Consider the following 9,974-nt stretch of genomic DNA (forward strand, 5'->3'; position numbering starts at 1 on the left):
ACATCCTAATAAATTCACCGGAGTGTCAAAACTGACGAGGCGCAAGAAGCCCATCCATCCATCCATCCATCCACCTTCTTCCGCTTATCCGAGGTCGGGTCGCGGGGGCAGCAGCCTAAGCAGGGAAGCCCAGACTTCCCTCTCCCCAGCCACTTCGTCTAGCTCTTCCCGGGGGATCCCGAGGCGTTCCCAGGCCAGCCGGGAGACATAGTCTTCCCAACGTGTCCTGGGTCTTCCCCGTGGCCTCCTACCGGTTGGACGTGCCCTAAACACCTCCCTCGGGAGGCGTTCGGGTGGCATCCTGACCAGATGCCCGAACCACCTCATCTGGCTCCTCTCGATGTGGAGGAGCAGCGGCTTTACTTTGAGTTCCTCCCGGATGACAGAGCTTCTCACCCTATCTCTAAGGGAGAGCCCCGCCACACGGCGGAGGAAACTCATTTCGGCCGCTTGTACCCGTGATCTTATCCTTTCGGTCATGACCCAAAGCTCATGACCATAGGTGAGGATGGGAACGTAGATCGACCGGTAAATTGAGAGCTTTGCCTTCCGGCTCAGCTCCTTCTTCACCACAACAGATCGGTACAACGTCCGCATTACTGAAGACGCCGCACCGATCTGCCTGTCGATCTCACGATCCACTCTTCCCCCACTCGTGAACAAGACTCCTAGGTACTTGAACTCCTCCACTTGGGGCAGGGTCTCCTCCCCAACCCGGAGATGGCACTCCACCCTTTTCCGGGAGAGAACCATAGACTCGGATTTGGAGGTGCTGATTCTCATTCCGGTCGCTTCACACTCGGCTGCGAACCGATCCAGTGAGAGCTGAAGATCCCGGCCAGATGAAGCCAACAGGACCACATCGTTTGCAAAAAGCAGAGACCTAATCCCGCGGCCACCAAACCGGAACCCCTCAATGCCTTGACTGCGCCTAGAAATTCTGTCCATAAAAGTTATGAACAGAATCGGTGACAAAGGGCAACCTTGGCGGAGTCCAACCCTCACTGGAAACGTGTCCGACTTACTGCCAGCAATGCGGACCAAGCTCTGACACTGATCATACAGGGAACGGACTGCCATAATAAGACAGTCCGATACCCCATACTCTCTGAGCACTCCCCACAGGACTTCCCGAGGGACACGGTCGAATGCCTTCTCCAAGTCCACAAAGCACATGTAGACTGGTTGGGCAAACTCCCATGCACCCTCAAGAACCCTGCCGAGAGTATAGAGCTGGTCCACACTTCCACGACCAGGACGAAAACCACACTGTTCCTCCTGAATCCGAGGTTCGACTATCTGGCGTAGCCTCCTCTCCAGTACACCTGAATAAACCTTACCGGGAAGGCTGAGGAGTGTGATCCCACGATAGTTGGAACACACCCTCCGGTCCCCCTTCTTAAAGAGAGGGACCACCACCCCGGTCTGCCAATCCAGAGGTACCGCCCCCGATGTCCACGCGATGCTGCAGAGTCTTGTCAACCAAGACAGCCCCACAGCATCCAGAGCCTTAAGGAACTCTGGGCGGATCTCATCCACCCCTGGGGCCTTGCCACCGAGGAGCTTTTTAACTACCTCAGCAACCTCAGCCCCAGAAATAGGAGAGTCCACCAGAGATTACCCAGGCACTGCTTCCTCAAAGGAAGACGTGTTGGTAGGATTGAGGAGGTCTTCAAAGTATTCCTTCCACCTATCCACAACATCCGCAGTTGAGGTCAGCAGAACACCATCCGCAAGAAGCCACAAGGTTAAAAACGCACCGTTTCTGGGTTCCCGTTTCAAAATAAAAAAGGAACTGTCATGTCAAATGTTTATTTCGGTGTCATTCCTCCGCGTCCCTTTGCTGTAAAACGTGTTTTTTTATAAATCAAGTATCAATGATGTCGTAATAAATTCACCACGGTGTCAAAACTGACGAAGCGCCAGAAACCACAAGGTTAAAAACGCACCGTTTCCGGGTTTCCGTTTCAAAATAAAACGGGAACTGTCATGTCAAATTTGTATTTCTGTCATGCCTCCGCGTCCCTTTGCTGTAAAACATGTTTTTTTATCAGTCAAGTATCAATAACGTCGTAATACATTGATCACAGAGTGTCAAAACCAAAGAAGCGCCTGAAACCACAATGTTAAAAACGCACCGTTTCTGGGTTTCCGTTGCATATTTTGTGTTTGCCATATAAAAAACTGAGCTGTTTTTTTTATGAAGGGCCTAAAATGAACAAACAAAAAACATAAACAACAATAAAACTTATAATTGACGGATAGATCCGAAGTTGATCTCGGGATTGTTGTGTTAAAAGTAAACAGTAAAAAAAAAACATGTAATTTATTTTTTAACACTTTTGGACCCCCAATGTGATTTGTTTTTAAGTGTCATTTCTCAAAAAATAATAATTAATTAAAATCAATGGTGTTATTAGTTATTGACTTTTTTAAGGCTCCAATTATTATATAATCTCAAATATTCCACTTAAAAAAAATATTGGGTGATAATATTGCATATTTTGTGTTGGGGTTTTTTCATCAAAAAACAGGGTTTTCTTTGACAACAAGAGCATATAACTTAAATCTTTAAAATCAACATATTGACAGATGGACCTAAATTAGGTCCATCTGTCTAATGTTGATCTGGAAATTTAAAACTTGAATAATAATTTTAAAAAATACTGAATAATGACATATTTTTAATATTTTTTTTGACCAAAACCCTTTGGGGTCCCCGGGATCAAGCCTGAGTGGAGGCATAAATGTATATTGGTTATGCATAAATTGAATTGTTTTTTAAAATAAAACAAATGTCAAGATTAGGGACGGCGTGGCGCAGTGGGAGAGTGGCTGTGCGCAACCCGAGGGTCACTGGTTCAAACCCCACCTAGAACCAACCTCGTCACGTCCGTTGTGTCCTGAGCAAGACACTTCACCCTTGCTCCTGATGGGTGCTGGTTGGCGCCTTGCATGGCAGCTCTCTCCATCAGTGTGTGAATGTGTGTGTGAATGGGTAAATGTGGAAGTAGTGTCAAAGCGCTTTGAGTACCTTGAAGGTAGAAAAGCGCTATACAAGTACAACCCATTTATCATTTATCATTTAAGATGGCCCCCGCTTGCTTTGATTTTTCAGTCTGCGGCAATAAGTGGAAAAAGTTTGGACACCCCTGATTTAAAATATTTATTTTTATATCATGCGAAGATTTTTACGTTATTTTTTGTAAAACGTGTATGGCGTCATATCTATCACATATTAATGACGTCGTAATAAAGTTAGCACAGACTTTACAAGTGAGGACGTTGTGTGATAAAACTATTAGCCTTTTTATGTCTTCCGGCTCTCTAGAGGGCGCTGTGGCGAAAGTGTGTCGCCGTGTTTACGTTACGCAGAGGGCAAGATGGCGGAGGCAGAGCAACCGAAGGCAGGCTCTTGCACTTTTTTGTTCAAAAAATCCACAAAAAAATTTTCAGGACGAAAACGACAAGCCAGTGACAGCGATAAAGGTAGTGGTTATTTATTTCAACAAAAATAAGATGTCTTGCGATGTGACTGCCGAACAGAGCGTCTTGCTCGAACGTGGTAAATAAATACTATCATTCCAATGCTAATTGACATAATATTTATCATTTTTCTAGATGACAAAAGTGATGACAACCAGAGCTCCGTTGTAAGAAGGGACAGGAAAGAAAAACGAGATAATCCAATGATTCAAATGGTAAGTAATAGAAATATTAATAGTTGTACATGCAGTGAAATTACTGGTAAAACTCCACAAACGCACAAAAAGGGCTTACTCACTCACTCATGAACTTGCAAGTAAAAAAAACAATATTCTTCAATAATATAACGTTTAGCAAGGGAAAAAATATGCAAGTCAAAAAACAGTTCACAAGTATAAAAACTATTTTCTGTGATAAAATAACTATTAACAAGTTTTTAAAGAAAAATCTGCAAGTAAAATAACGATTCGCAGTTATAAAACAATTGTCTTGAATAGAAAAAAAACACTGGAAAGTAAACAACTCAATTAAAAAAATGTATTTGCAAGTATTACAACAATTTTCTCAAATAAAAATATTTGCAAGTAGAAACTATTTTCTTCAATTAATATAAGGATTTGCAAGTATGAAAACAACGTTCTTTCATTAATAAAACATTCGCGCAAGTATATAAACAATTTTCTTCAATTAATAAAATGAATCGCAAGTATAAAAACAGTTTCCATTCATAAAAAAAGATTTGCAATTATAAAAAAAAGTATTCAATGAAAAACTATTCACAAGTAAAAACAAATCATTTTGCTAGTAAAAAAACGATTCGTAAGTATTAAAACAAGTGTCTTTAATCAAAAAAACATTTGCAAGTGTAAAAACAATTTTCTTCAATTAAATAATGATTAGCAAGTAAAACAAATTCTGCAAGTAAAAGACAACTCGCAAATATTAAGACAATTTTCTTCAATATAAAAACATGTTCAAGTTTAAAAACGTTTTTTTAATTAATAAAACGATTCGCAAGTATAAAAACAATTTTCTTCAATAAAAAATTATTTAAAAGTATAAAAACAGCTTCCATTAATAAAAACCATTTGAAAATATAAAAAAATGTATTCAATCAAAAAATGATTCACTAGTAAAAAACTAATAATTTTGCAAGTAAAAAAAAACAATACACAAGTATAAAAAATTTGGATTTGCAAGTGTTAAACGATTTTCTTCCCACAAAAAACATTCGCAGGTACGAAAACAATTTTCTTCAATAAAAACATTTGCAAGTATGAAAACAATGTTCTTCAATTAATAAAAACAATTCACAAGTACAAAACAATTTTCATTAATAAAAAAAAAAGAATTTATGGCATAAAAAAATGTATTGAATAAAACAACAATTCACAAGTAAAAACATAAGTTTGCAAGTAAAAAAAAATGATTTATAAGTATAAATTATTTTTTTTGATATTCACAAGTACCACAATTTTCTTCAATTAAAGAAACGATTCGCAGGTGTTAAACAATTGTCTTAAAAAAACATTTGCAAGTATATAAACAATTTTCTTCAATTAATAAAACGTTTCGCAAGTATAAAACAATTTTCATTAACAAAAAAATGTATTCAATAAAAATGATTCACAAGTAAAAACAAATAATTTTGCAAGTAAAACAATTCACAAGTAAAAAAAACAATTTTCTTAAATTTAAAACATTTGCAAGTATAACAATTTTTTCAATTAAAAAAGGATTAGCAAGTATAAAAACAATTTTCTTCAATGCAATAACGATTAGCAAGTAAAAAATATTCTGCAAGCAAGACAATTTGCAAGTATTAAGACATTTTTCTTTAATATAAAAACATTTGCGAGTATAAAAATGTTTTTAATTAATAAAATTATTCGCAAATATGAAAACAATTTTCTTCAATTAAAAAAAAATTGCAAATATAAACAATTCAATTAATAAAACGATTCACAAGTGTAAAAACAATTTTCATTAATTAATAATAAAAAAAAGATTCGGAATTCTAAAACAATTATATTCCACAAAAAAAAAAAAAAAAAAAAACGATTCGCAAGTAAAAACCAAAACTTCTGCAAGTAAAAAAATGTTCTTGAAGTTACAACTTTTGGCAGTGATATTCCAACCTGATCCATACACCTGCACTCATAGCACCAGCAATTCGCACTCTTCAATGACAAGAGGTGTTGCCGTCAGAGCTGCTGTTATTTGCGCATGGTGTCGTCTGCCAAAAATAACAAGAAGCAGCATGGTGGGAAGTAAAATGACGAACAGAAGAGAGGGGAAACTTACAGGTTGAGATTGTTTCCTCATACTGAAAAAGGGTGGAATATTACTGATGAAAAATGTTTTATACTTTCGATTTTTTTTTCCCATGATTTAGTTTTTTTATACGAGTGAATAGTTGTTGTTTTTTTAACTTGCAAATCGTTTTTTTACTTGAAGAAAATTGTTTTACTTGCAAATAGTTTTTTTGCTTGAAGAAAATAGTTGTATTTTATTCGTAAATCTTTTTGTACTTAGAGAAAATATTTTTTTTATTTGTAAATTGTTTTTACGTACAAACCATTTTTTGGGAATTAAAAAATAAATGTTTTACTTGCTAATTTTTGGGCGCGAGTAAAAATATTTCTAAGTAATTAATGACATTTTATTTATAAAGCGCTTTTTACAGATAAAATCACAACGCACTGTACAAAACATAGGTGAATTAAAATAATTCTATTAAAGCAACATCATAATAAAGATACAAAGGGGATTCAAATTGATATTTAAAAGGTGCATTAACTAAAAGCTTTACTAAAAAGCTTTGTGTGTGTGTGTAGAATTTTGGAAGTAATTTCACTATATAGTTATGTTCCTATCTGCAAAAATAAAGTTGAGATAAAACCATGGTGTCCTATTTCAGTCCAAGAAAGTGGAGAAGGAGGCTGCATCTTCCAGTGAAAGTGGCGATGACCAAGAGGACAAGATAACGGTGTCCTACAAGTCATCACGCTCAGCTGTGAGTGGACCTTTAGCTTTGCAAATTAGGCAAATCATGAGTGCTGCTCACTTTTTAAACTTGTTTTTTTCTGTTTCAAAGAAACCAGAAGGCCCAGAGGACATGGGTGCAACAGCAACATACGAACTGGACACGGAGCGAGACAAGGATGCTCAGGCTATCTTTGAGAGGAGCCAAAAAATCCAGGAGGTATGATAGTGTATGACATGCTGTTCTACAAGCCACATTCATTTGTCATGGGGATGGCAACGTGTGCGCAAATGTTATTTCGCATGAATTGGAAAGTGGCACACTTTGGCTGACTCAAACTTCTGATTCACTTCGATATCGTCAACTATTTATGACAGGAGTGTCAAAATATTTTCCACGGTGGGCCGCGCACTGAAAAATTAAAGCATGCGGGGCCTATTTTGATATTTTTTATTTTCAAAAACCAATACAAGTACAATATTTAGATTTGTTTTAGCCTTTAGGGCTTGGTGCTGGTGAACATTAAGGGACTCAGTCATACAAAATTTAAAAAAACGAGTCATGTATATATATATATATTTTTTTTATTCCATTTTTAAATCACTAAATCAACTTCAGATCTGTCGATATTAAGTTTAAATGTTTTTATTTTTTATGCATTTTTTGTTAAATAAACCCTGTTTTTATGACAAACTAAATATGCAATTTGTAGGAATATTTAATGTGAAGTAAGTAAATCCTTCATAGTTCAATAATTCATAACATTGATTTTGATTTATTGTTTTTAACAATGGCAGGTTGTTTTTTTTATATATGTATATATATATATATATATATATATATATATATATATATATATATATATATATATATAAAGTCCTAAAATTCTCAGGGGCAAAATAGTCTCTCTAAAAGTGTTAAGTCTTTTTAATTTTTTTACTTTCAACGTTTTAATCTCAACATCCGCTTCACGTCTATACGACAATTATAAGTATTCTATTATTTTTTTAAATCTGTTTTATGCTGGGGTTTTTTTTTTTTTTTAGAGAGAAAAACTTTTTAATGGCAAATACAAAATATTTTCCACAAAAAATATTTCAAATTGGAATTTTTGATCTGAAGTAATTGGAGCCTTCAATAGCTCAATTATTCATAATATTGATTTTAATGTATTATTTTTGGAGCAACAACAGTTTTTTAAAGAAAAAAATCTCACTAAAATGCTCAGGGATCCGAAAGGGTCCCCCTTATTAAAGTGTTAAAAATAGGTCATACAATGTTTTTTTACTTTCAACGATTAAGTCTCTAGATCAGTGGTTCTCAAAAGGGGGTACTTGAAGGTATGCTAAGGGGTACGTGAGATTTTGGAAAAAAAATTCTAAAAATAGCAACAATTCAAAAATCCTTTATAAATATATTTATTGAATAATACTTCAACAAAATATGAATGTAAGTTCATAAATTGAGAAAAGACATGCAACAATGAAATATTCAGTGTTGACAGCTAGATTTTTTTGTGGACATGTTCCATAAATATTGATGTTAAAGATTTTTATTTTTTTTGTGAAGAAATGTTTAGAATTAAGTTCATGAATCCAGATGGATCTCTATTACAATCCCCAAAGAGGGCACTTTAAGTTGATGATTACTTCCATGTGTAGAATTCCATCCATCCATCCATTTTCTACCGCTTATTCCCTTTTGGGGTCACGGGGGGCGCTGGCGCCTATCTCAGCTACAATCGGGCGGAAGGCGGGGTACACCCTGGACAAGTCGCCACCTCATCGCAGGGCCAACAAAATTATTTATTTATAATTTAATCACTTGTTTATTTTTCATGAAGTTTTTAGTTATTTTTATATCTTTTTTTCCAAACTGTTCAAAAAAGACCACTACAAATGAGCAATATTTTGCACTGTTATACAATTTAATAAATCAGAAACTGATGACATAGTGCCGTATTTTATTTCTCTATCTCTTTTTTTTAGCCAAAAATGCTTTGCTCTGATTAGGGGGTAACTTGAATTTAAAAAATGTTCACAGGGGGTACATCACTGAAAAAAGGTTGAGAACCACTGCTCTAGATTAACTTTAGAACCATACAGCAATTATAAGTTGTTGTTGTTTTTTGTTTGTTTTATGTTAGGGTTTTTTTTAGACATTTTTTTTCATGGCAAACACAAAATATGTATCAACCCACCCCACCAAATTTTCAAAGTGGAATATTTGATGTGAATAAATTGGGGCCTTCATTAGGTCAATAATTCATAACCACATTGATTTTGATCAATTATTATTTATGAGTTACAACAGCTTTAATTATTAAAAAAAACAGCCTGCATTGCATTACATTTCACCTGTTCGACCTTTTATTCCACTTTTTTAATGTTGTTTTTTGTAATAATATTTTTAGAACATGCCGCCGGTTGTTAAAAATTTGCCAATGGCCCCCCAAACTTTGGCCACCCTTGGTTTATGAAATATTAGTGACACTTCTGCGAGAATGCATTGAAGCATGACTAACCTGGACATGCTGGATGATCACAGGAGCAGGAGGGCAAGGAGGATGATAAAATCTACCGTGGCATCAACAACTACCAGAAATACATCAAACCTAAAGACACCACAATGGGCAATGCGTCCTCAGGCATGGTCAGGTGAGGACATGTTCTGTCCACCTTATCACCGCTATAAATAGCAAGCACTTACCGCCTCCCCCTTTTCTCCTATAAACAGGAAAGGCCCGATTCGAGCTCCGGAACACCTGCGAGCCACAGTCAGGTGGGACTATCAGCCAGACATCTGCAAAGACTACAAGGAGACCGGCTTCTGCGGTTTCGGAGGTAAAGGAGACCATGAAATTAGCTGGCGTGAGAGACCTTTCACCTTTGCCGTTGTTGTCTCAGACAGCTGCAAGTTCCTTCACGACAGGTCCGACTACAAGCACGGCTGGCAGATCGAGAGGGAGCTGGAGGAGGGCAGATACGGCGCAAATGGTGAGCTCATTCCTGCTGTTCAAGTCAAGAAAAACTATTTTCTTATCTCGTCGACATTGTGATGTCACGCAGACGAGGAAAACTACGAGGTGAGCAGCGACGAGGAGGACTTGCCCTTTAAGTGCTTCATCTGCAGGGACTCCTACAAGAATCCTATCATCACAAAGTAGGAGTTAACTTTTCATAAACTACATTTTAATGAGTGTTGCAATGTCTGAGCCAGGGATGTCCAAACTTTTCCACTGAGGGCAGAAGACTGAAAACTAAAGCATGTGGGGGCGATTTTAATATTTTTAATTTCTAAAACCAATACAAGATATATATATTTTTTCAACCTTTAGGACTCCTTTCAAGTTTGGTCCAATCATTTTTTTTTTAAATAAGTCATTTTTAATTGTATTATTATTATTTGTATTACATTAAAGCATGCAGAGGCCATTTTTTTATTGTTAAACCAATACAAAATATAGATTTTTTTTCTTAACCTCTAGGACTCCCCTCAAATT

At 36.3% G+C, this 9,974-nt stretch overlaps 1 protein-coding gene across 1 annotated transcript in view; it reads right to left on the bottom strand.

The window, feature by feature from the left end:
* rundc3aa (RUN domain containing 3Aa) overlaps positions 1-9,483 on the bottom strand; it is a 59,748-nt gene extending 50,265 nt beyond the window's left edge. Inside the window, exon 1 of the mRNA XM_061905517.1 lies at positions 9,182-9,483. Coding sequence (XP_061761501.1) covers positions 9,182-9,329 — 148 coding nt within the window. The 5' untranslated portion in view covers positions 9,330-9,483. The remainder of the gene's footprint in view (positions 1-9,181) is intronic.
* Positions 9,484-9,974: the final 491 nt, after the last annotated feature.

The sequence above is a fragment of the Nerophis ophidion genome, linkage group LG07 (assembly GCF_033978795.1).
Source record: "Nerophis ophidion isolate RoL-2023_Sa linkage group LG07, RoL_Noph_v1.0, whole genome shotgun sequence".
NCBI classification, from domain to species: Eukaryota; Metazoa; Chordata; class Actinopteri; order Syngnathiformes; family Syngnathidae; genus Nerophis; species Nerophis ophidion.